Genomic DNA, 27,091 nt, shown 5'->3' on the forward strand with positions numbered 1-27,091 from the left:
CAGAATGTTTCCTGCATGTTCTCTGATTTCATCTCCACTGTGTTTCAGCTGTGATCCAGACTTCTTCCAGAGTGTGTGTACATCCATGTCTGTAAGATCCAGAGAGGAGGCCCAGCAGCTGGAGTCTCTGCTGCAGCTCCTGGGGTTCCAGCTGCTGTTAACAGGAGAGTTACACAAGAAAAGCTGCTGGTCTGTGGGGAGAGTTCTCAAACTGTGTGGCTCTAAAGTGGATCTCATCCTCACACCCAGCAAGATGTCTGCCAGAGGAGCTGCTCTCCTCTTTAGACACACAACACAACTACACAGTCTGAGGCAGGAAGTGAAATCATGACTCTCTTGTTCTTCTAACACCATTTATCTGCTGTCCACTTTGAATCTTTAGTTCTTGGTGTTCATCATTTCTGCTCTTTTGTCTCTCTGATCTTCAGGCTTTCCATCGACATGTCCTTGCTCCTGTTTCAGTGGGTAAGAAGAGGCAGAGTGGTCTGTCCGCTGGCTGTTGAAGAGCTTTCTCTTGTGCCTAAGAAAGCCCGACCATCACACAGAGTAATGTTGAGGGCTGTCAGTAGTTTGGCTTCCCTGCTGAGATACTGGACAGTCGGACGGTTAGACCTGACTGAGACCTGCATCCCTGCTCAGGGTCTCATTACACTGCTGCTCCATGATGGTCCTCTAACAGTCAAGTAAATGTCTTTCCTGAACATCACAGGCCAAATATAATGTTATAAAAAACAAAAACACTAACTTTTTCATTTTTTTAATCTTTAGACTGAGTGAAGAGAGTTTCCAGCTGCTGCAGGCCCTTCTCCATGAAATCCAGGACAAGGACTGTGGCACAGTGGTTCGCACTGTTGCCTCACAGCAAGAAGGTCCTGAGTTCCATTCCACCATCAGGCCAGAGGGTTTCTGTGTGGAGTTTGAATGTTCTCCCCAGGTCCTCTGGCTTCCCCCTACAGTCCAAAGACATCCACTTAGTGGGGTTAGGTTAATTGGAAACACTAAATTGCCCATAGGTGTGAGTACGAATGGTTTCCTGTCTCTGTGTTAGCCTGGCACCTGTCCAAAGTGTACCCTGCTTCTCACCCCAAGACAGCTGGAATAGGCTCCAGTGCCCCCTGCGACCCTGAAAAAGCAGAATTGGATGGATGGATGGATGTTACCAGAAGCATCACATAGATGTGATTTTCTAAGCTAAATTAAAAAACAAACAAACAAACAAAACATTAAATAAAAAACTTGTGTTTTCAGCTTGTGTCCAATGGAGGGCATGAAGCCTACTTTAATTGATGCTAACATAAATTAGCGGTGTTTATCTGGATATCAGCTATTTATTCTTTGTAGCAGGTCAGTAAAGTTTCATCAGAGGGGGAGGCAAGCTAAAGCGTATTACTAAAGTTAATATGCTTTATTTATGATGATGATGAAGTTTTATTTGTCACTTGCTGTTGCCTGCAGTGAAATTGGACCCATTCCAACCATACATACATTTATGCTGTCTGTCTTTGCATTCTCTCCTTTGAGTCTTCTGTTAGCTTACCATATTAGCTACAGCGAGTTACGCTGTTCATAGCTGACTTTTATCACATAGAATTAACTCTCAGACATTTGAGTCTATAGTTATAAATAAAAGATACATCAATCCATGATTAACAAAAATTGGGGAAGTCAGTGAGAAAGGACTCAAGTATGTAAAACATAAGTACAATGTAGAAAACATGGACTTTTATTTCAAAGTATATACTTTTATTGTTGTTTTTCTACTCTTATACACATTATACACACATTTTATTAACATGTTAGCTCTCAATGTATGTAAGAATGTTTTTTATCACCATATATTCATACTAATTTGTGACACTGACTCTTCCAAATGCTAAAATATCTTTAATAATAAATAGTTGTATATCTTTAACCTTGTTCTCCAGATCTGTCACATCTAACGGGTTTTAACCACTTTTCCTGTTTTCAGTTTAGGTGAAGCCGCTCTGTAACTTTCATTTATTAACAATTAAAATTTTAATTTTCAGTTACATTTGTCAAATTGTGTTGACAAATTAATGTTCTTGTGTATTACTGTGAGTATTTATTGGCTCATTTAAACAACAAACACTGCAGCCTGATATTTGAGAGTAAACACCTCCTCTAGTGGTTACTGCCCTTAACTACAATCTGTTTCCTTTTATTTTGAAATGCCTGATGAGAATAAACATCAAGCAGGCAGAGCTGAGTGATATAAACACCTCAGTGTGTATTCAGATGTTCTCTGTGTGAGATTAAAAAACAGACTAAACCTGAATCACTGCATGAAAACCACCATGTGTAACACAGTAACACTTATGACGTCCTCTGAAACAGGAAGAACTGTGCAAAGTTTGCATGAGGCCAAAGCCAGTTCAGCATGCATGTATCCATTAACCATAGTGTCCTCTCCTGTCTCTGTGTGGTGGCAGCATGTATGTTAGCATGCTACCTAAGTGTCAATATTTTTTAAACTCTCCTTTACAACCAGCAAGGAGAGCGATGTGATCTGGATTCTGAGCCACATGCAGCTTACAAACTCACCACTGGGTCCATTTTGCACTCAGTGTTTCTCTCGGCGGTCTTTTCAAACTTAACTTTGATGTCCATCCAAGGCCTGATTATTTTCAGTGTCCAAAGTCAACATTCTTTAGACATTTCTCTTTGAACTTTACTGCGCAGGCTGTGAAATTCCTGCCGCAGAAGCCACAGTTTGCTGAAAAGAACCAGACACCAAAACCTGAAGAGCTGGAAGAAGTTTATTTGCTGCTGGTGTTGTGTGACTCTATTATGATCAGATAGATAATAAGGTAAACTCTTGACATCTTTTGACAAATTAAGCAAAACAGCAAATGAATTCAGTCACATCAGTGATTATGTAGGATGTTAGTATTATATATCCTGTAGACAGTACCTGTTATTTGTTTATAAATGTATTTTTGTCCATAATTTGATAATTGTGTCTTTTGTCTTTATTTAAACACTGAACAAACGTTCTTTCAGACATAACAGTGAGTTTTATTATCAGTATGTTTGATATATGCCGCACTCTGGTGGTCACAGCGTAACGACAATGGGGCCTTTTATTTTGAAGTGTCTGACCGGATGTTATTTCCATACTTAATTTCTCCAGCATGAATCAGCTTATATGCAGTTCAAGGGTGTGTCCACCAGAGGGCAGGGAAAGTACAGGAAGGAGTGTTTGTGTGTTGTTGTTTTTTTAAAAAAACCTTTACTGTTTTTGGAGTTCCTACTTGTCTCCGCTAGAGGGCTGTTGTTCTGATAATGATCTAATTATCAGATCTGATGCAGTAACAATGAGTTTCTTTCTGTTTTTTAATAGCAGTATTTTTTTATGTTGTTAAATAGACTGTATACAACATCATTTATGATGAGGTTATATATAGAAGAAATAAATGTTCACACAAACCTGAATAAAGTAATGTGTCACATTCACACAGATCAAACATGTCTTAAAGAGCAGGTGACCGCTCAGCTGTCCTATAAAAACACCAGCACCTCCTGCAGCGTGAGCCAAACAGTGTTCATCAAAGAGCAGACAAATCTGGGTTAATATGAAAACCTCACAGACATCACCTGTTACAGGTTTCTTCTTCCTGTTTAACAGAAGACAAGAACACTGAAACACCGAATAGAGTGTCGATGGTTTGGAAAGGACCCATCCTGCCCCCTGTGTACAGTCCCAGCAACACTCAAGCACATCGTGGTTGGTTGTATGACTAGCCTTACTCAGGGCAGATACACATGGAGACACAACCAGGTCCTCAGGTGTCTGGCTGAGAAAGTTGAGCGCAAAAGGAAATCCATCAACCCTCAACCTTTCATGAACCAAGAGGATCGTCGGCTTTCATCAACATTTGTCCGGGAGGGAGACAAGTCGAGGTCAAGCCCCTCAACCCCGGACCTGGGCCCGCTGAAGGTTGCCAGGGATTGGCAAATGCAAGTGGACTTGGATTAGAGGCTAATTTTTCTGACAGAGATCGTAACAACAACTTTGCGACCAGACCTCGTCCTTTGGTCTAACTCCCAAAAACTTGCGTACGTCATTGAGCTAATAGTACCATGGGAGGAAGCAATTGAGGAAGTATTTGAGCGTAAGAAGCTGCGGTATGCCAACTTGGCAGCTGAGGCAGAGGATAGAGGCTGGAAGATCAAGGTGCGCCCGGTGGAAGTGGGATTTTTACAACAGCAAAACTGTTTAGAGAGATTGGGATCAGAGGACAGGCACAACGGCAGGCTATAAGAGAACTAGCTAACACTGCTGAGAGGACCAGTCACTGGCTATGGCTAAAAAGGGCTGACAGGCAGCTAAGGCAGTCAGCTAACTGCGACACACATGCCAAGGATTGACCGACTCGTGGTGGGCCTGCCTCAACAGGGGGCGTCAAAAGGGTGAAATATAACATTAGAAGTTTTGCTGGTTGACTGATACAGCTGTCTCAGGGCCTCCTGGAGACTGTGCAGTTAACCTCATGGTAGTGAAACAAAAAGGAGGAATGAAAAATGTTCCGCTCTTCTCCCCTCTGCTCTTCTTCCCTTTTCTGGGAGGCAGTGGGGAGGTAGAGCGTACAGCCCGATCCGGCAGGGAGGTGTGGGAAGCCAGATCGGGCGCCCCCCTTCCGGCTCTCCTCTCTGCTCTCTCCTATCTTATCTTACTTACTTGTCTTACTTCTCTCTATCACCTTTTCTTTTCCTTTGAAGAAATGAGGCTCCATAAATGCTAAAGAGGTAAGTATTTCTCAGTTGCAGTGAATAGATAGAATAAACTGTAGAAAATTAAACAGGAGAAAGAAGAAGAGAAATAACAATTTCACATAAACCAGTGACACACTTCGGGGCCTGATCAACCCTGGCAGGGCCTCCTTGATGAGGGTGTATAGTGATAATGGCCGAAACACCCGATGAATCCAAGGTCCACTACTGACGATGTGTCCCAAATTTTAACAATTTAGATCAGATCTCTAATCCCTAAACCTAACCAGGAAAATGGCAGATTAGCTTGGGTAAAAGAACGAAAGTTGAGGCACACAACGATGTGTGCCGCTGGTAAAGTTTCTGGGCTGCTTTTCCTCATAACAGCCATCCCTCAAGATTTCCTCCATTAAAAGCAATGTATTGTCTGGGATTGTAAAATCTAGTCTTTTACTGGATCATGCGGTGTCTATGTGACCGAGTGCTGACAAATGTGCATTATTCTACTAAGTCCAGCAGTAAATATTTGTAAGGAAAAAAATTAAAGAGTGAAGAAAAATATTAAAAAATAAACTAAAAATGGAGCCACCCTAACAGGAAAAAGGATTTCCTTCATGCATTAACATAATTTAATGCATGCAGGTAATTCTGACAGCTGGAGTCACCTCTGGCTCTATAACAGCTGCTGATGTTCTGAACTGTCCCGGGTGCCCTTTAGAGGAACCAGAGGAGATCTAAAAAACCAAAAAAAAACTAAATCACAGCACACACCACTCACACCTCTTTGTCCCATAAAAATATTCATAAGAGAACACTGTCCCCTCAGAGGAAACGTAGAAATAGAAATGTAAACTGTGGAGCTGCCTCTGATCTCTGAACAGGTTGTGTCCATTAGTCCACAGACTTTCACGTGCTGAGGTGTCGTCAGCTGAGGCGCCGAATCCAAATTTCGTCCTGATGCCGGACGAACAGCTCACGTGGCCGTTTGTGAAAGGGTGAACCATGAAGTGATGTCAGAGCTGCTGAGGTACAAAGGTGTCACACAGAGAGGAAGGCTGTGCTGTGCTTGGTGATCTCTGAGTTCTGGTCCTGGTTCTTGCTGATGCGGTAGAAGTGCTGGATGCACCCGGACCGAACCAGCAGCTGCACAAAGTCCTCGTCATGAGTGATGATCAGCAGCTGGAAGTGACGCTGCTGAGAGCGAGTCCTGATGATCCTGGAGAGGACGGAGGAGACAGAGAAGTGGAGAGGATTCAAGAAGCAGCCTGAATAATGCAACAGATGAAGCTACGACTCTGTAAGATCTGGAAACATGCTGCGTGTGTTTACTGTTTGTCATGTCAGGTTGTCTTTGAGATCTTTCATACATTTATTATAAGTTTGTACTTTAAAGCTGTGAGCTTTTATTTACACTGTCTGCTTTAGGGAAAGTCACAAAGTCAGAGGTTCGGCTTTAGGCTGAACAAACATCTGGTTTCTCTGGGTAACACATCGTTTGCATGTACTGACTGTACGAGAGCGTCTGCCAGGGACTCGATGTTCTCCCGGTCCAGGTTGGTGGTGGGCTCATCCAGGGCCAGGATTCCACAGTCGAGACAGAAGGCCTCTGCCAGAGCGAGCCGGATGATCAGGGATGCCAGCACCTAAACACACACAGGATCGATCCATCCAACTAAACAAGAGTTTAAGTGACTGAGGCACTGACACAGAAAATCTTTTAAATACCTTCTGACCGGCACTGCAGCGCCCTCTCATATTCACGTCTGCGTCTCCTTTCATCATCACTACTCTGTAGTTGTAGCTCCTCCGCCCCTCTGACCTCTCCTCCACCTCAGACCTGATCTCGATGTACTCGATATCTGCAGAGGAGACACGAGGTGAAGACCAAACACTCACATTTACCCACTGAGCAGTTTTCTGGTGATCAGATGTGTAAAATGTGTCTGAGAGGTATCGATCCCACTCTGCTGTAGTGTCATAGACACGAGCACGTCTTCATTCACTGAGCTGATTTTTGTCTGGGAGGGTCAGTGAGATGCACCTTGACCCCTGTAGGTGCTGCGCCACAGGTCTCTGATGTTCTGGTTGATCTCATCCATCTTCATGCTGTGGAACTTCACGATGGCTCTGTGGAAGCAACAGAAACTCTGATGACCTTCACACGGTTTCTGTCCCACACTGATGATCAAGCGACGACCTGCAGTAAACTTACTGATCTAGAGCCTCTTCGTAGAGTTTCAGGTCTTTGCTGAGCAGCTGTGTGGTCCTCATCTCAATCACCTTGTCTCTGTGGAGCTCCTCGGCTTTGCCGTACTGATCTTCCTCCAGCTGTTTGCTGCAATCAAAGGTTCAGATCAGAGATGAGTGAAAGTGAGTGAAGCGCTCTTGTTTCATGTGCTCATGTGAACTTTCAGGGAGAATCAGGGATTTTCTCAGCTCTGTCCAGGCTCCACACTCAGCGTGGGAGGAAGAGTTTTTCTAGTGTTTTGCACACGTTTCACATGTGATGTTGAAAAATGAAAATTGTCGCCTTTATTGTGTGAATCATGTTATATAACCCTCAGATACCCGAAGTACTCTGGGTTACAGCGGTGAATTATGGGAAATGTGTTTAAGTCATGAGCACAAAGTCAAAGGAATTTTATTGATTTCATTGTTGTTTAACTTTGATCACTGAAATGATCTTATTTTAGGTACAGAGCTGTGCAAAAGTCTTGAGCCAATGTCCAAAGAGGCACTCTGAAAGCTGGAACACTGTTACTCCAGAGCACGTTAACACATTACACAAGCTTTGCTCCTTAGAAGTAAAATAGAAAGAAATGAGAGGTGGCTCAAGACTTTTGGACAGTGCTATATATCTGTGTCAAAGTAGAATTGATTGCTTAGCAGAAAGTGTATATTTTAGCCTGGCTGGGTATGAAAATAAGTGAGCAGTACTGTAGAGGCAAAGCCAGCGATTCCCTTTGTGCACCACTTGGTGACAGCGAGGAGAAAAAGCTGTTAACAGGAAGGAAAGTCCAGCAGAAGCAGGCTGAGGGCGTGCAGCCGTCTGCTTTAACCTGATATGGTGAGAGCCGAGGAAAGAGCAGCGTAACAAACCTGTATTCCAGTATCTGCTCCTCCAGGGGTTTCTGTGCGCCCTCCTCCCGACTGCGCTCACTCTTCAGTTCGGCCAGCTTGCTTTCCTCTTCCTCACGTTGTCTGGACACCCACAGAAAGACATGAGGGTAAAAACTGAGTCTGACTTGGCCCTGAGTAATCTTTACCACCTGAGGTGTGACACTGCTGCAGTAGCAGAAGCTGGGGCTGACTTTACAGTGCAGCGCTCTCACCGCTGAAGCTGCGAGACTTGCATGTAGCTCAGTTCTTCCTGCAGAGCCTCATGTTTGGCCGCCATGTTCTTCAGCTCATTAACGCGCTTCCTCAAGGTCAGGTTGTCCCATAAGCAGCACTCTTTGACCTGAGGAACATTTCAATAATGGCAGCATTGAAGTCAGTGAGCACACAAAGTGTCAGTGTGATAATAAAATAGACTTTTTTTATACAACATTCTTCACAAGAATTTGGATGTTGAAGAGGTTTATGAGTTTTTCTTAAATTAAAGGACAAAGAGCCCAGAGTTTCCTCATAGACTGTACATAAAGATGAATGTAGCCACTGTGACGTCACGATTTAGTAAAGAAATCAAAGTTTTAAAGGCTTCAGTAGAGTTATTTAACTCCTGGCATCTCCCTTTTTTAGCAACAAGCAAGAGTGACGAGCAAGATGTGGATCTGGCTGAGAAACAGCAGCGACCTGTCAATCAAAAGGTAGACCCGCCCTAATGCATTCCCTGCTTTATCGGCCTAATGAAGACCATAACTTACAAAAATATTTAAAATAAGATTCGATTCAATAAGATTTAAACTACAAACTCAATCAGGAAAGAGTCGCCCCCTGCTGGTCATTAGAAGCAATGCAGGTTTAAGTCACTTCTGGACTGATTTCATGGGGCTAAGACCATCTTTTATATACAGTTTGTGGCTTCACTTTTAAATAGATGCAAAGGTGGGTGTGACATCATCAATGAGAGTAAATAACCGGTAAGTTTCATTTTTAAAATTACAGGTTAAAAAAAAGAGAAAAACCAGAATCAAAACACCTTTTGAGTGTCTTTGTCCTGCTGGATGTTTCCCATCTCTGTGCTGATCCTCTCTTTATTCCTCTCAGCCTCTTGGAGCTGAGTCGTTGCTGCTTGATACTCTGACTCTTTGTCCTGCAACATTGGCAGACAGATAGTATAAAAAAATAATAAATCAACATGATTACAGTCCACATTTAAAATAAATGGATACAGTTGTGGTCATATAGTCCTAACTGTAGTGGATATTAGGAAACTGGTGAAATCCTCTAAACACTAAGGAAAGGTGCTTCAGTGCTTCCTTTGTTTAAAAAGAAGCATCAAATCCTGTCTATCCAGCAGCGATCATCATGTTACCTCTTTGTATTTGTCTCTTCCCTCATCAACATATTTAGTGACGTCTCTTTGCAAGGCAGTGATTTCCTTCAGTCTCTCCTCAATGTTACGAATCTGTCAGTAACAGAGTTACAGCAGTTACCTCATAAACACTCACAACTCTGTTTGATAGAAATGCTCTAAGAACATTGCACACATGATGTTATGTTTTTGTCTTAAACACGGTTCTACGTGCAAATGTATTTTATAACTGTGTGTTATTTGAACTGTGTTGATTCATTGATTTTGGTTACGAGCAAAGGAACCTGACAATGTGCAGCAGATAGAAAGAAGGACACGTTCCCACTAAAAGAGCATGCATGCATCCACCTTCCTCTGCTCTTCTTCCTCTCTCTGCTTCTTCTGCTCCACCAGCTTTTGCTTTTCCTGCTGCAGCTTCTCCAGAGCAGCTGATAGAGGGCGCAGTTCTTCATTTCCCTCCTGTTTGACCACAAAGTCAGAGGAAAAAATGCAACGTTAAATATTTGTTTCCACTTACAGAGAAATAAAAATAGGTAAATGAATAATAATAATAAAAATATAAACAGCACCCTGATCTCTGTGGTTAAGGCCTCCATCCTAGCAGTGATCTCTGCACTCAGCTCCTCCAGGTGCTGCTGCTTCTGTTTGTCTCTGATCAGCTGAAGCTGCTCGTCTCTCATCTCTATCGCTGCACTTTTCAGCCTCTGAATCTGCTCCTGCTGGTCCTGGATCTGTTTATGTTTACGCACAATTGTGCTGTAAGCTGCAAGGACACAAAAGGCCAAAGGAAAGGAAATCATGCTGCAATGCAGAGACGCAGATATAAGAGATATGCAGTAAGTCCAGTTTTTACACAGTTTGGATTGTCGTGGGTTTCATGGGAGAAATCGAGGGTCGGAGTTAAAATCAGGGCTGAAACAGAGCTGGTTGTCTTACTGGTGTCGAGCTGGTCCTGAGTTTCTTGTTTCTCCTGACTGAGCTGCTGAAATGTGTTGTCCAGGTTTACTTCCTGGAGTTTGGATGCCTGCTGATCAATTTTCCTTTCCACCCCTTCAAGGTTTCTCTACAGAGAAGGAAATCCAGATCTCATCACTTTTTATGTACTTCCTAAACTTGATTCTTTGTCATGAAAAAAGGACAGATGTGTGCAGGTCCTGGCTGTGTCTGGCACATGTGGTGAGAAAGAATGAGACAGACAAATGTTTGGTACCAGGTATGAGTCCATGAGGGAAATGCCCTGCAGGCAGTCTTTGGCTTTTTCCTCCTCAGACCTCAGGATGGCGAGCAGAGCCTCCTGCTCCTCCACATCACCCTTCAGCCTCTCAGCTTCTCTGTCCACAGTCTGCAGCCGCTTCCTCAACGCTGGCAGCTCATTTTCCTGAAACTGCACAATGGCCTCCCTGACATGAGACATGAAAGAGAAAAATCAATGAATCGACAGTGGATTCTTCGTTTTTATCTCTTACAAAGAAATGAGGACAGACCACCCTCCTTTTCGTTAAGTCGGGGCGCTAGACAAGGTTCACCCTTATCACCTCTCATTTTCGCCCTGTTTTTGGAGCCTTTGGCTATTGCACTACGTGAATGTAAGCAAATCAGAGGGGTGGATATGGGTCAAGAAGAACATAAAACTTTTTTGTATGCAGATGACATTTTATTGATTTCAAGTAACCCAGAACAGGCCGTTCCTGCAATTTCCTCAATTATTGATTCCTTTTCTGTAATCTCTGGCTACACCATAAATTGGTCTAAGTCGGAAGTTATGCCCATTTCTAAATTGTGTCCTCCAGTCATTAGGAGCTCATGGCAGTTCAAGTGGATGCCCGAGGGTTTGACTTACTTGGGGATTAAATTGACTCCTGGTTTAGATAACATAATGCAAGTAAATATCTCCCCAGTGATTCAAAACATTCGTCCACTGTTGCAGAATTGGGTTAAAATAAATCTGTCCCTTTTGGGCAGAATTAACTTGGTGAAGATGATTATTGCTCCTAAACTTCAGTACTTTCTTCACATGTTACCTATAGCAGTCCCACATAATTTGCTAAAGCTTTATAATACATGTGTGGAGGGTTTTGTGTGGGCAGGCAAAAAGCCATCTTTTAATCGATCCAAACTATATGTTGCTAAAGATAGTGGCGGGTTGGCAATGTCCAAGATGGTCTGGTATCACTATGCTTTCTCTCTCTCTCAGTTAGTTAAGATACATAATTCTCTTACAGAGAAGCCATCATGGGTTGCGATTGAGGAAAGCCTTGTGGCTCCCTCGTCTTTAGAGGCCTTCCTCACTCAGAGGGGAAGACCAGTACCATCTAAAGATCCAGTATTGGCTTTCATACAAGAGACCTGGTTTCTGGATCCAAGGGAAATTTGGAGGTTTTTTCAAATTAGACACTGTATTAAAACTATTTTGAATAATAACCTAGACCCTCCATCTAGTATTCAGGAGATGTTTGCAGCTCCTGGCATTAATAGAATCAGGGCATCCAAATTCTACGGGATCTTCAGAGAGGCGCACTCTCCCAATTTGGGGGGGCTGAGGCAGTGCTGGGAGAAGGATCTGGGAATTCAGATTTTGTTGTTCTTTTTCTTTGAAAGCCAGTAGAGGGAAGAAATTGTATAATGTTATCAGTGGTCAAGGTTATGTTTGGTTTTTAGGCACCTGGGTGTTTTGCCCCTTTTGCTTTTGTTTTTGCTGGTGTTTCCCAGGAGGCGGTTTCTTATTTTCTTTCTCCTGGTGTTTTTTGTTTTTTGTTTTTTTGTCTCCCTTTTGGTTTTCTTTAGTTATTGTTAGTCCTTATTTGTCGGTTGTTGTTAAGAAACGGACAGAGAACTGACAATATGATTATTCCTGTTGTATATCTGTTAATGTTTCTGTCCATCCAAAACATGAATAAAAAAAAAAAAAGGGTTGCATGGGGCCTGGAATTTGCCCCAGATGGGGTGCAGGCTGGGTACAGCCAATTCTGAATCACAAATGAACTTAGCATGGATGTCATTGGACTGTACACGGTCCACAACAAGTCACCAGGTTTGAACCCAGGACTTTGTTGCTATGAGGAAACAGTAATGAGCCACTGAACCATCTTGTCCTCAAGTCCCCATCTTCCAAATGATTTCAAATTTTTGTAGCTAAAGTTGTAAATCAATGATGTATCACCATTATGGTGTTAAAAGTAACCATTCACTGGTTTCCGCCTCCAAATTGTCTAAAGTCAGACTGATGTGGAGGCAGAGGTTTATCCCATCCAACACTCACCAAGCAAAAACTCTTGTGAGCCTGGTTGGTGCTTTACACATTCATCCAGCCTATTTTGCAAATAGCGGTGAATAACACTTACATGTACCTTTACGTACACACAAAAAATTAACCAAAACAGCTAAGGACAATGTAGATTGGAAAAGAAAAAAAAGAAAAATGAGGACAGACTGGACTTCTGTTGGTTTGACACAAATGTCTCTGACACTGTACCTCACAGGCCTGAGAGCCACTATCTCCTCTCTCCTCCTCTCCGTCCTCTCCAGGTCCTGCTCAGTGATCTTCAGTTTTTCTGGCACCAGGTGTAGTTTAGACTGCAAGACTCTGACGACTTCCTGCACCTCAGACTCTGAGGGAAACGATCGTCGGCACACGGGGCAGCAGGGCTCCCTGTGCTCGCTCAGCTCGCTGATGAACTGGGTGTACACCACTTTAGTTCCAGCTAGTAGAGCTAAACCAGGACAGAAGCAGAAAGAAGGACACAGGAATCATGTTTATTCATATGGATACTACATTAGGAGGCTTAAAGAAGCAGTTCTCTTCTAAATGGTGCTTGTCCTGTGGTGCTCAGAGCTTCATATAAATAAATAATAATAATTTAGAAGCAGTGTCTCATGACAAAAAAACTAACATTTTTTGTGAGCAAGTAGAAACTATTTTCTTTCAACTCTCTGACTACCTCTGCAGAAGGAAGCGTGCATCAACTATGATGACAGGATGTAAACGTTCATGCTGCACCTCCCAGATGACCTACTGTCACATAGCTGCAGTATTCTTTTGGTTGGTGGATGAAGACAGTAGAAAGAAAATAGTTCCCACGTAAAACTGATCGCAAGGTCCAAAGAAGCTACCACTCTTCCTGTTTGAGACCATTTACCTTTTGTCTTGAATATCTCGTCCAGATCTCTCTGCAGGTTGCTCAGGTTCTGCTCCAGATCTCGACTGCTGCAAACATTCAAGAACTTCTCTTCATCTGTGGCTAACTGCTGTTCCTTCTTCAGCAGCTCAGCAGTAATGTGGCTTTTATTCTGCTCATTTGATGCCAAGTCCATTCTGAGATGAAAACCACAATGTAACAGTGGTGAGTGTCGGGGAAAGATCCATCTTAAAAGCATTGTTTTCTACTTAAATGTTACCAACTTGAGTTTTGTAAGTCTGTCCCCGGTGCTGCTGATTTCCTTTGACTTGGAAGAGATCCAGTCCTCCAGCTCTTTCTTGTTTGGAAAGTGGCCCAATAGAGACACCAGATCCTCACAGTGACGAGACCGGATCTGAAGAATCTGCTCCTCCATCTCGGCCTGGAGGACAGAAAGAGGAAAGATGAGAGGAGAGAAGAGGAAGAAGGGAGATGATCAGTAAGAGAAGTAGAAAAGCAGCAGCAGGTGAGTTTAGGTTCCTCATTACTTTGCCCTTTTTCAGTATGTCCATCTGTGTGAGTGCAGCTGTGTGCATGTTGAGTGTCTCCATCTCTTCGTCGAGCTGTCTCTGTGTGCAGTCGAGTTCAACCTTTTCTCTCTGGAGCTCCTCGACCTCGGCCTTCAGCTCCTCCACGCTGGAGCTCTGAACTGCATCCTCACGCTCCTGAAAAGAAACACACAAAACACAATCTATGATATCAGAACATGAAAGAGGCTCAAGAGGAGGCAAGTGTCAGACAAAGAAGGATGCTTTTGAACTGTGATTCATACAAAGCAGCTGTAACAGAGTCAGTGGATAAATACATCAAGCTGTAAAAGAGTAGGATCCATCTAGTGTATGAGACAAGTATGATATATCCAGTCTCTGATCCAGAAAAAGAGAATATCAAAGAAACCTGTGACAATTTCACAACCTCAAAAACATCATGATCCGTGTGTGTGTGCATTCTCACCACTTCAGCCAGTTTATTTTCCAGCTCTTGCAGTCGACTAGATGAATCCTGCAGTCGTTGCAGCTCTTCTGTGATGTTTTTCAGCTCTTGCTGCTTCTTTTGCTGCTCGTCTCTTTTCATCTCCACCGTTCTCTCCATGCACGTCTTCCTGTCCCTCATTTCATCAACAGACTGCTGCTTCTGCTGCTCCAGTTTCTGCAGCTCTGCCTGATTGAGCCAAATATTAAGAGGAGGAGGAAGAAGAGAAGTGAAGAGCACAAATATTTCATATATGATTGTTCAGATGACTTTTTTGTAGGCATCTCTAGCTAACGTGTATTTTATCTTAGAATTCTGTTTCCAGTTAAATTCAATTTTTATCACACCAGGTCACAAAAACAGTTATCTCAAGGCAGTTTATAATGTAAACTTACAATAATACAGAGAACCAGAGAAAACTCCGACAGATCGCCTATGAGCAAACACATTGGTGACAGCGGGAAGGAAAAACTCCCTTGTAACAGGAAGAAATCTGCTGAAGAAGCAGGCTCAGGGAGGGGCAGCAATATGCCATGACTGGTTGGACATTATTTTATCTGTGAAAAATTACATACAAATACTGACCAAAACTGAGAGTAACAGAGCATTTCTTACCAAAAGCTGACTGACTCTCTCCTTTTCCTGCTCCAGCCTTTGTGTGACTTGATGGTAAAAGCTCTCGAGTTGAGAAACGGTAAAGGGCAGCTGGTCATAACCCTCCATCTCCAGACAGGATGACAAAGAGTGGACCTGTGACACAGATGACATGTGAATAAATAAAAGTGTTATTGTGTCCTTGTATTAATCCACATGCATATTTAATGTCACTGCTGGCTCTGAGTGATTAAGTCCACCTTAGTGGATTTACAGACTCCACAGAAACAGCTTGATGTCTACTTTATCCTGACAGAAACAAACAAGTTAAGAGAGCAGAGGTTTTCTTTCTTCTTACCAGTTTGTCGCGGTCCTCAGTGTTCTTAGTGTGACGTTCAGCTTCATGTTGTAGACGACCTGTGGGAAAAAAAATGCTGCTAATTCTGCACTGAGGAAACGCAGCATCCACACTGTGCATTATTCCACTTCTAGTATTTTTTATTCTGTCAGTGTACTGAGCGATATATTTACTGTGAAAACATGTCACAACAACAAGACACGACTTAACGAATGACTGGTTACACATATGGTGATAAGTACATGATCTGATAGGACTGTGCTGATGTTGTTTCTTATCAGTGTTGTTCCAGGACCATCATTACTGACCAATCACATGTTTGTGATGTAAGTGTTGGGAGAAGTTTGCTGTCAGGGCTCTTCACCAGGTCATGATTAGTTCATGGTTAACATCATAAAGGGTCCATTTCAGTGGAAAACAACCTTTTGCTTAAACTGACCCACTGCAGAGTTTTTCATGCAGCATGGTAAATATTGTACACAGACAAGAATCAGCAGCTATGAGACCAGCCGGATGAAAATGAGTGTTTCAAAAATAGTAATTAATAGACTGGAAGTGAAAAAGTTGGGATTGTTTCATGAACTTGAATGAGACTGTGTGGTAATGACAGTATCACAGCAACATTAATGGGAGGTTGAAGGAACCACAGCAGCACAGTGATGTCAGATACACCTGCTGTAAGATGTGCTTTTCATTAGGGCTGGGTATCATCACTGATTTCCAGAATCGATTTGATTCTGATTCAAAAGGTCCCGATTCGATTCGGGGAAATTCTGCCTCAGACAGTGAGAAATATTATAATTCTGATCATTTATCAGTACATATCCATATTTTTATATCTATAAAAAGAAAGCTGACACTTGCAAGACTTTATCAAAGGTGTAAACATCACAGCAGATGCCTTTGTGTCAAAGTAACTGAGCATAAAACACAGAAAAACATGAAGGAGATTTTCCTGGCCGGGCTTTTTACAGCAGATGACCTTAAAAATATTCTGCAGTAGAACAAAAACTGAAGAAAATCATTAATCAACGTATGAACATTACCTGATGCTGCTGAAGTGAAGCAGAGCAAAGTTACAGAGGTTTTATTAGAGACACAGCTAAGCGTTTTGCAATTTTGCATAATTTTAAAAAGTTTAAATTTCTTCAGTATTGAACAGCAGAAATGAGACTTTCAATTAAATTAAGTTACTGTACATAACGGTAGAGTGGAGGGTAATAAGCAAGCGAATAATGCAGAAAACAGAGATTTTTAGATGGGAAACTATACCTGAGAGAGAGAGAGAGAGAGAGCTGTGCATGAAGTGTGATTTTATCGTGGTGGAAGCAAAAGAGCAAAAGAGGGAATTCATGACGATGTTTATGTAAAGCGAAATGTGAAGCATAGTTTGGATCTTCTTTTGTTGCTGGTTCAGTCAAATTTGGTTGGAGAGAGACAAAATCTGCAGCTTCAAAATCTAGCGCAAAAAAAGACGGAAACAAAGCGCAGACCCGCCAACGCATCAGAATCTGTGAGATGTCAGCTTTCTCATTCAATGGCGTGTCCATGTACGTGCCGTCAGTGAGAAAGCCGACATCTCACAGACTCTGATGCGTTGGCGGGTCCGCGCTTTGTTTTTAAATCTTTGTGCAGAATCCGTGTACCTGCTCTCATTTGCTGTTTTAGCGTTTCGGGCAAAATAAATGTATATTCAAAAATTGATTCAGGATTTTAATGAATCGACACACTGAAAAAAAGGCGACGTTGGATTTATTTGATTCAGTAGTGGACATTGGTTGCACACAAATGTTTTGCTTTGGCAGAAACTTAAACAAATGAGTTAAATCAACACAACTTATTCATATTCAATAAACTTGTGCATTTTGTGTTCAGAAAATGCAATTGGAACATGTTTAGATGAAGTAAGTTGAGCTCTTGGAATATTTTAATCCTACACAATTTTGTCATTTTATTTCAACAGTATTCAATAACTTTTACCCCAGTACTACTTTGTCACTTAAATACTACATGTTATCTTCATATTACATAATGTCCAACAAAGTTACCATGAAAATTTAATGGATCTACAACAACTACCATCCTCCTATCTTTATCCTGGTTGCAGGGGGGGCTGGAGCATAACCCTGAAGTGATAAACCTATCACTTCAGGGTTATGCCCCAGCCCCCCCTGCTGGGGGGCTGCTCTCAAGGCAGGGTACCCTGGAGAGCTCACCAGACTATCACATAGAAACAAACAACCACTTGCACCAGATTGTGGATTTGAACCCAGGACCTTCTTACTGTGAGGCAACAGCACTAACCACCATGCCACCAACCCAGGATTAGCAAACAGGCTTGATGCAGAATTTTCTTTATGTTTTTGTCCTTCATAGGTTACACCATAATAAAAAGCAATAGCATACACGTGGTGTGTGTGTAGTTGTATGCCTCTTATAACTTCAGTGATTTTGAAATCTCATGTGATCTTTATCACAAATTAAGTTGAATTTCGTACAGATCCTACATGATTTAATTACGTTCAAGATAGAAACATGAAACTTTTGTGTTCAAATTTAAAGGCAGACTTTTTTAATGTAACAACCACCGAATTTACTTCTTTTCGGTATACCAAAAAAAGTAAAGGCAGCTGCTCGACTTGACTGAGATGGATGCCTTCCTGAAACCACGATCCAAAGTGCGCGAGACTGAAATCCCGTGCGGTGTCGCGGGATTTAACATTGCTATATTACTGACTTACTTCACTCGAACATGATATGAACAATTTAATCTACCCTCTCTGCATATGACGTAGTTTCTACACTATATAGTTACACTTAACTTTAAAGCATGAGGCAATTGTGTTAAATACACGCAAGATGCTTACATAAATCCAAGAGCTGGCCAATCCCTTTTTTTCAGTGCATCGCGTTATTCAAGCTAGAATTGATTTTAATCAGAAAATCGATAATCAAAACCCACCCCTACTTTTCATACTCAGGTGTGGAGGAAAATGTCAGGAGCTACTCTGGTATACGCAGGTGAGTGAACCTTTTTCTACCAACAGATCATTCGTGACTCTGGTCAGTCTCTGGTATTCTTGGTCAAAGGTCTGCAGCTCCTCCTGGTGCTGTTGCAGCTTCTGCTCTTTCTCCCTCACTGTCCTCTGGTGGTTCTCGTAAGTATGCTGTAGCTGCTCGTCTGAACCCTGAAACACCTGAAACACACAGACACAGGTCACTGGATTGGAATTGGTCTACAGTTAAATGAATGGGTCTTGAGGTCTGACTCCAGTGGAAACTGCAGTGATAAAAATGTCAGAGGAGTGATCAAGAACTTCCAGAAATGGCCCTCGGAGCCTCAGAAACCTAACTTAATTTAAATTTGGTCATTCTTGTTTAAGATTGATCCCACAAAGGAGCACAAAAACCAAACTAAAATAAGCATGACTGCTTTTTTAGGTTGATCCCTGGAAATCTTGTTATCCTCTACGGCTCTGTCATGTATTTTGGATCTCCTCCATTGTGTCAGCTTATTTTCCCTTTCAGGAGGTGGAGGAAGTCACAGGGAAGAAAAACCAACGAGTAGATCAGGTACTGAGCAAAGATTTTGGACCTGACAGAAAATCACAAAGATCTCACACTCATGAATATTTGATCGATTAGTTTCTCTTTCAAGATCATGAAACTTCATCCAAAGTGCAGTATCTCTCGAAGTTTTGCAACTAAAAAGTAAAACATCTCATATTTGTTCAGACATTCTTCACACATTGTGTTACCTCTTCCATAGTTTCCTCCAGCTCCTTGATGTGCTCCTCCATCTGTTTCCTCAAGCTGTCCAGAGCTTTGATTTCATTTTCTAGCTTCGTCACATTTTCAAGTTTCATTTTTATGTCGCTCAGCAGTGTCTGCAAAAAATTATTAAACATTAAATAATAAAATACATTTCTTTAACCCCCATTGTTTTTATATTTGTGCTCTCCTGGTATCACTTGTTTACAACATACATCTTAATGAGCTCTGCTGCAACTTTTAGATCATTCTCCATAAGTTTGATCACTTACCTGTTATTTACCACCGTGACCCTCAAACTTGTGCCAAGAACAAACATGAATGTTGCTCTGCTGTAATTATCTGAAGGCATTTGAATGAGAATAGATCGGTGCCACTGTGCACTTTCAGCTCATTTAAGCTTCCTGTCCCGTTCGGGTCAAATCTCACTGATTTACAACTTAAAACCCTCATAAATATTGTGTTTTACATCTGATTGCCTCAAGGTCTTATGATGTCCTCCACACTATGCACTTGAACATATAAAAGTGATGAATTTGTTGAATTTTGAGTGTTTTAATCAACCTTGTGACATCTGTGGTGTCCCTGTTCAAACGTGACCGGCATAGGAAATGAATGGGAATCCACTCACTCTGAACGACTGACTGAACTGAATTTGGTGGTGAAAAATGTTTGTTATACTAATTTCAGAGCTGTTAAAACAGACCGGTCAATTTTGACCAGGTACACTAAAGTAAGGGGCGGGAGGTGAATGCGACAGGAGGGATAGGATAAGAGTTCTTGTTTGCTCTCAGCTCTGTTCTCCAGATTTGGTTCCCTGAAAATTCAACTTCTTCCCCAAAATAAAACCATTATTTTGGTGGGAGTAATTTAAAGGTAGAATCAGTGTGGAAGTGTCCAGAAGTGCAGAAGGAGATGACCGTGAAATGCATAGTGGCCACATTAATCAGGTATTGTTTTTGCTTTCTGTGGGCAGAGCTGGATAACCTTTCATGAATCAAGAGGAGCGTCAGTTTTCATCAGCATTTGTCCGGGAGGGAGACAGGCCGAGGACGAGCCCCTCAACCCCGGACCTGGGCCCGCTGAAGGTTGCCAGGGATTGGCAGATGCAAGTGGACTTGGATTAGAGGCTAATTTTTCCGACAGAGATCGTAACAACTACTCTGTGAACAGACCTTGTCCTTTGGTCTAACTTCACAAAACTTGCGTATGTCAATGAGCTAACGGTACCATGGGAGGAAGCAATTGAGCAAGCATTTGAGCGTAAGAAGCTGCGGTATGCCAACTTGGCAGCTGAGGCAGAGGACAGAGGCTGGAAGATCAAGGTGTGCCCGGTGGAAGTGGGGTGCAGGGGATTTGTTGCCCTGCTCTAAGTAGTTTTACAACAGCAAAACTGCTTAGGGAAATTGGGATCAGAGGACAGGCACAACAGCAGGCTATAAGAGAATTGGCTACCATTGCTGAGAGGACCAGTCACTTGGCTATGGCTAAAAAGGGCTGACATCACTTGGGCAGCTAAGGCAGTCAGCTAATCGCGATACACATGCCCAAGATTGATCGACTCGTGGTGGGCCTGCCTCAACAGGGGGCGTCAAAAGGGTAAAACATAACATTAGAAGTTTTGCTGGTTGACTGATACAGCTGTCTCAGGGCCTCCTGGAGACTGTGCAGTTAACCTCATGGTAGTGAAACTAAAAGGAGGAATGAAAAAAGTAGGAAAGAAAAATGTTCCGCTCTTCTCCCCTCTGCTCTTCTTCCCTTTTCTGGGAGGCAGTCGGGAGGTAGAGCGTACAGCCCGATCCGGCAGGGAGGTGTGGGAAGCCAGATCGGGCGCCCCCCTTCCTGCTCTGCTCTCTACTCTGTCCTATCTTATCTTACTTACTTGTCTTACTTCTCTCTATCACCTTTTCTGTCCCTTTGAAGAAATGAGGCTCCATAAATGTTAAAGAGTTAAGTATTTCTCAGTTGCAGTGAATAGATAGAATAAACTGTAGAAAACTAAAAGAAGAAGAGAAAAACAATTTTAACATAAACCAGTGACACACTCCGGGGCCTGATCAACCCTGGCAGGGCCTCCTTGGATGAGGGTGTCTAGTGATAATGGCTGAAACACCCGATGAATCTAAGGTCCACTACTGACGATGTGTCCCAAATTTTAATATTATAATTTAGATCAGATCTCTAATCCCTAAACCTAACCAAGGAAAAATGGCAGATTAGCTTGGGTAAAACAACGAAAGTTGAGGCACACAACGATGTGTGCCGCTGGTAAAGTTTCTGGGCTGCTTTTCCTCATAACAGCCATCCCCCAAGATTTTCTCCATTTAAAGCAATGCATTGTCAGGGATTGTAACATCTAGTCCTTTTACTGGATCAGAATTGATTACACTTCATGTGAACGGTTTACAGAAAAGTAATACCAGAACTTTCTTGCCTGTTTCATGAACCCACCTCAAGTGGATTGATCTTGTTCTCTATTTGCAGGATCAGATCTTGTGAGGCCCTCAGATCAGCCTGTTTTTTGGCTACATTGTCTCTAAGCTGCTGGGCCTTCTCCTTGTTTTTCTCCAGGTAGAACAGCTCTGCCTGACACTGTTCGACTCTCTGACTTTGCTTCAAACGCAGCTCATGCATCTTCGCCCTCGCTTTGTTATACCTGTAAGAAAGACAGGACATTCTTTACTCTGTAATATCTGAAAGGAGCCTACAGGTCAATATTTTTTTTTATCTTTAGTTGGGTTTGATTGATTTTATGTCAAAAAAGACAAACAAATTTTGGATTTACTTGATTACATTGAAGATGGAGTCAAACTTTTCTTTGAGAACTCTGTCTTCACTAAGTGGCCAGTTAGACTCTTCCTGGTGATAGAAGATGACGTCATTCAACACTGACTTTGATACACCCAGCGCAGACGTTATCTCCTGGTGCAGGTCGCCACACTTAACAGACCTGCTCACCCTCCTTCCATCCCTAGAAGAACATGAAGACAGGCACCATATCACCTCAATCCAAATTATACATTTTTAAACATCAGTTAAAACATCTCAGGTTCTTACTTTGCTCTTTTAATGTTCTGCTCTTCACTTTTAAAGGAGTATTTATTTTCTATCAGAGAGCAGGACATGAAGCGTTGGATCTCGATTTCCTCTCCCTTGATGTCTGAGAGTGAGAGCTCAATCTGGGCTCATACAACTGTCCTCTGGGCATCCTGCAACATTTATAAAAATGATAAGATTTGTAACTACAGAGGGTGGAGTTTCACTGACATCAGTGACAATAGATGAAAAACAGAATCTAGGGTGAGGGTGGGTTGCAAATCGGCTTGCAGACTCAGCAACTGTAGACAGGCTAAAATAAGTCAAGTACAACACCAAATCTCAGATTTTCCGATATGATGTGCCCACACTACAAAATCTACATTCATTATATTGATAAAGATTTTGCCTACAGGTACAAAAGAGGCAGGAGTCTCATGTTCTCAGTCTAACATTTGATTATAGTTTTTTAGATGAACACATTTCTGACAAGACTTTTGTGCTCTCTGGATCTAGTATGAACAACTGAAGCCATAAGGCCGGTAGCTTTGGGAATACATTCAACTTAAGTCAGCTTTTTTAAAATAAATATGTCTTTTCTATGGTGTTAATATATATATAAACCACGGGTTAATTCTGTTGTATTCAAATAATAAAATGTGGTCAACACTTGGAGATTTGCCTTTCAGTACACAATTTGGGAACCACTGAGTTAGAACAAATAAGTAAGTCATGATGTAAACTGGCCCATCCAACCTCATAATTGCTGTTGAAAAAAAAAATTCTTTGTACTCTTTGTTTAAGGACATTTTTAAATTCAGAGTCTAATCAGCTAAAATGAGAGAGCTGCAGACTAACCTTTGGATCATGAACAAAAGCACCTCCTTTAGATCCAGGTGGAAGTTCTCCTGATGTCGCAAACTTGAGACTTTCAATAATCGTCTAAAAAGATGAAACAGGAAACACAAGTCCCGGTGCACATGGATAAAAACACAAACAGCACTGATCATTTTAAAAAAAAATTAAATATTAAAATCTAAATGATGTATTGTTTGACTTCACAGTCAACTTTTGATCTCATCTGAATGTCCTCATACTGTTTTTCCTGCTCCGTTGGGTCCAACCAGCACAGTCACAGGAGTGAAGAAAGAGATGAACTGTTTGTCTTTGTCTTCAATCCCAAAGCTCCTCACCCCCAGAATGCTCATCTCATTTATCTTTGACATTTTGGCTTTCTGAAAAGAGGAAAACAAACTAAAAGCTGAAGGATTTTGATCAGCAGTGACACTTTAAATATCAGTGATTTATGAGCATGATTGCTCCTGCTGCCTGTTGCCTCTGATGAGCAGCTTTTATTGCAGTAACCAGTGTCAGATGGTGTGATGAATGTAGCATTTACTTTTCTCAATCTCTATAGCAATCTATGTTACCAAATCTCTTAGTGTATAATAGCATCAAACAGCTGTGTGCTAAAAAGTGAACAAAACTTTCAGCTGAAGTGGCATCAAAAGACTGCAGCAGGAACAGAAAACTCATTTTTGGAAACATAGTAACATAAAAAACAATCAGTTTGTACACAGAGCAGCTCTTTTTTTCCCCACTGTGTCAGAATTTTCTGTTGTCTCTGATGCTTGCTCTGTTCTGTCTCATAATGGGGCTTTTGTTGTTTAACCCTGCCTTGGACTTGTCATGTGATCACATAGAAATTCCAACACACAGAACACACGATACTGACACATGACACCGCAGAAAGAAATAGATATTTTTTAAACCTTTCATGCATGAATTATGACAACCTCACTCAGGATTTTTTTTCTTAAGTATTTTTATTCATCTTTAGGCATGACAAAAAGATTTTTGAATTATGTGCATGCAACATGTGCATTTTGAACTTCATTTTTTTTAAACATGTGCTTTTTTTTTTTTAACATGGCAGGGTATGGAGTGACACATCAGTGTCCAATGTAGTGGTTTAGGGCTGTGCGATATGACCAAAATCTCATATCCCGATATTAAGACATCTATCGTCCGATAACGATATAAATCACAAAAATGTAACATTTCCTGTAAATTCTGTGAATGTCGGGCAGCTCGACTTGCGTGAAGTGTTTCCAGCTGGGCGTGCAGCGTACCTGGAGTCGAGTGTGTTTTAACTGATGCATGAAACGATACATTTTTAGACATAGGTTGTAACGGCCGCCGTTCTCTTTGTGAGTATTTATTACACAGCGTGCTGCGGGGATAAGCCTGTTCTAACGTTTGAGTCTAAGGTTTATTTTTTAGCACCTGACGGCTCTTTTTTGCTTCTCATCCGTAAATACTCTGCATCTTTCACGTGATTCAGTTTATTTTGAAAAGTCTCAACAGGATCTTGAGCTTTATTGTGAAAGGTTTATGTGGAAAATAAACAAATATATTGTTTTGACAAAATTCTGAAATCATTAGTAAAACACATTATTATCATTATTATTTTGATTAAGATGTCAGGTCACAGATATGTACTTACATTCCTGAACAGAAAAGAAATAGTTTTACTGGTTTAATTATATATTTGATTCATTTCTGACTTTACCTTCTCATCAAAACGTTACTATGCCACACACTGTCACATTTGTGGAGAACATATAGACTAACTTTTTCCCCTCACATCTGTAGTTCAGAGCCTATGTTTTTGTTTGTTTGCACCACTGATCTCAACCATTCATAAATTCATGAAATAAAAGCAAAGATGTTTTAGCAGCAAAGGGAAGTTAAAGTATAGAAAGTAAAAGTACAGGTGAAACAGTCTTAAATATGCAACGGAATAGTTATTATTTTTGCATTCATGTATATTGTAATGTCCTTCTTCATCTTTAAGTGATTGAGTTGGAAACAGGATATCTTAAACTATTTGGGAAAATGTTTTTAGAAGTGCCTTTGTTACGGGTCCCAAAGATGAAGACCACGATGACAAATATGTTACCTGTAAAAGCAGGTGAAGAGCGGAGTAAGGAAGACACGATGCGTCTCTGCTTTCCTCCAGAACGTGTCTGAGTCTGATTTATTTTACACAAATAAATGCTATATAACATTAAACATGAGCTTTCAATATACTAATCAGCTGGTTCCTCATTCACATCAATTACATTTACTTATTTCACAACCTCAGTGAAATATACTCTCTGTAACTGGTTCCGTTTCTCAAATTCACACTTCTTTACATAACAGTTACATTCCTTTACCATATCAATAAACACATCACATTGTCTTCTACAGTGTCTTACTGGCTAAACAGTTATATTCAATAACAGCATCAGTAAATACATCACATTTGTTTCCTTCAGTAATTTACTGGCAAAATCACTATTTAGTGTATCATGAACCCCAGCTTATTTAATTAACTGTGAATGCCTCTGTTAGCTGCACAGAGTTGCTCAGAGTGCTTGTGTTACACTAGCTAATCTACTCAGTCACTTTAACATAACTATTAACATTCACATCTCACAGAACTGGTTTGATCAGAACATTACAACACATTTGCACAGAGCATAGGAGCGTACTGACTCTGCTTCACGAGCGGCTCGCGATGCGGCCGCACGGGACACTCCTCTGGTTTCTCCCGTGTTTACATATAAATAACTCGGGCGGACCGCCTTAACTCTCTCATTCGCGTTAACGTGGGTAACCATTGTAACAATAAACAAAGTTTTCGGTGCAAGCACCATTTACCGACCTGTAAAAGCAGGTGAAGAGCGGAGTAAGGAAGACACGATGCGTCTCTGCTTTCCTCCAGAACGACACACAAAACTACACAACAGACTAACTACACAACGCACACTACGCACTCCAAGCTAAATGTCACAAATCTCCCCCATCTCAAAACTCGCTATCTCTCTCTCTCTGTCACTCGCTTGCTCTGTCTCTCTGCCCCCTCTTCCTAAACAGCCAAATCCCACGTGTTGACTTTTTTTTAATTGGTCGACATGGTACATTTTTCTTTACTGTTTTCGCGCTGACCTTAGAAAATGCTTTTAAAACAAACAACAACAACAACAAAAAACTGTGACAATAGTATTTAGCAAAAAGCATGGCTTATATATTTTTTTATCATAACTCTGGATTTAGTGACCTGTCATTAAAATTTAAAAACCGGTGTATACTTTGAAGTCCGGACCTTCAACACTGACTGAGACTGCAGCAGTTGCAGCTTAAATCAGTCATGTGATTTGGAGGTGGTGTCTGTGGACCCCAGAGGGTTAATAACACTCACCTTCATTCCATTTCCAGAGTGCAACCACCAACCACCTGTGTGAACTCTGAAATTCCCATGGTGTTGTTCAAAATGTGCTCTGACACAATCATAGGCATCGCTTGCTCCAAAGAAGCCGGTCTGCACTATGGTCTGAACCATTTGTTATCGGTGGACGGGGGGAACACTATGCAATATATTCAGTTTTAGCATTCATATTCACTGTTAACTGTAACTACGCTAAAAGTGTTAATGCTATCTTATTTTAATAAACAACACTGTCATATGCAAAACTAGGGTGGCACTTGGGGTGGCAAGAGATCATTTTAGGGTGGCACATGCCCCTCTGTGCCACCCTTCTAGATACGCCCCTGTGTTTAAACAGCAATTTTTACATAATTTCTTAACCAGACGGGTTGGAAAAGTGGTGATTTATGGCCTAGTTTTTCATACAATGGCAGCATCTAGTGAATCCTACAAGTACTTCCTACTTCCCGATCAAGCAAAGTGAAAGGAAAAACAGCAGCCGGCATTTTTGTGTTTCTTTTTTTACTATCCACGGCTTATGGATGCAGACAAAGAGGAACGGTCCTAAAAGATTTGGTCTCTGTGATGTTTGGACACACTGAACTAGTACCATACTGGTAAGATTCATGACGAAGAGGCGGACAGTTTTTAAGCTGTAAAACTTTACTTTTCAGCTGTTTCTCTCATTCATGAGTAAAGAAAGCACACAGCCCTACCCTTTG

General features: G+C 41.6%; 2 protein-coding genes across 2 annotated transcripts in view; one reads left to right on the forward strand and one right to left on the reverse strand.

Moving 5' to 3' along the window:
• Positions 1-2,070, forward strand: part of LOC116325327 — a 50,626-nt gene extending 48,556 nt beyond the window's left edge. The window contains exons 3-5 of the mRNA XM_039607553.1: positions 49-312; positions 429-683; positions 769-2,070. Coding sequence (XP_039463487.1) covers positions 86-312; positions 429-683; positions 769-1,048 — 762 coding nt within the window. The 5' untranslated portion in view covers positions 49-85 and the 3' untranslated portion in view covers positions 1,049-2,070. The remainder of the gene's footprint in view (positions 1-48; positions 313-428; positions 684-768) is intronic.
• Positions 2,071-5,104: 3,034 nt separating this feature from the next.
• On the reverse strand, positions 5,105-25,875 carry LOC116325328 (DNA repair protein RAD50-like). The gene is made up of 29 exons (XM_039607544.1): positions 25,827-25,875; positions 25,077-25,149; positions 23,212-23,349; positions 22,973-23,056; positions 22,136-22,287; positions 21,864-22,049; positions 21,530-21,734; positions 19,066-19,194; positions 18,339-18,504; positions 15,308-15,366; positions 14,971-15,105; positions 14,338-14,544; positions 13,872-14,048; positions 13,608-13,765; positions 13,345-13,520; positions 12,681-12,918; positions 10,419-10,608; positions 10,145-10,271; positions 9,778-9,971; positions 9,557-9,667; positions 9,209-9,301; positions 8,873-8,986; positions 8,064-8,191; positions 7,831-7,932; positions 6,944-7,066; positions 6,773-6,858; positions 6,457-6,590; positions 6,241-6,374; positions 5,105-5,947 (listed from the first exon to the last, which is right to left on the reverse strand). Exons 5-29 carry the CDS (start codon positions 22,201-22,203, stop codon positions 5,770-5,772), a joined length of 3,618 nt encoding a protein of 1,205 aa, XP_039463478.1. The 5' UTR covers positions 22,204-22,287; positions 22,973-23,056; positions 23,212-23,349; positions 25,077-25,149; positions 25,827-25,875; the 3' UTR covers positions 5,105-5,769.
• Between the last annotated feature and the right edge of the window lie 1,216 nt (positions 25,876-27,091).

The sequence above is a fragment of the Oreochromis aureus genome, linkage group 23, assembly GCF_013358895.1.
Source record: "Oreochromis aureus strain Israel breed Guangdong linkage group 23, ZZ_aureus, whole genome shotgun sequence".
In the NCBI taxonomy this organism is placed as follows: domain Eukaryota; kingdom Metazoa; phylum Chordata; class Actinopteri; order Cichliformes; family Cichlidae; genus Oreochromis; species Oreochromis aureus.

Bases quoted from the DNA above. Each gene is read 5' to 3' on its own strand.
- LOC116325328 (XM_039607544.1), bottom strand. From the start codon at position 22,203: ATGTCCTGCTCTCTGATAGAAAATAAATACTCCTTTAAAAGTGAAGAG. The intron at 14,049-14,337 runs GTGAGAATGCAC...GTTTCTTTTCAG, and splicing joins AAAATAAACTGGCTGAAGTG to GAGCGTGAGGATGCAGTTCA. The intron at 9,302-9,556 runs GTGGATGCATGC...TGTTACTGACAG, and splicing joins AGGAAGAAGAGCAGAGGAAG to ATTCGTAACATTGAGGAGAG.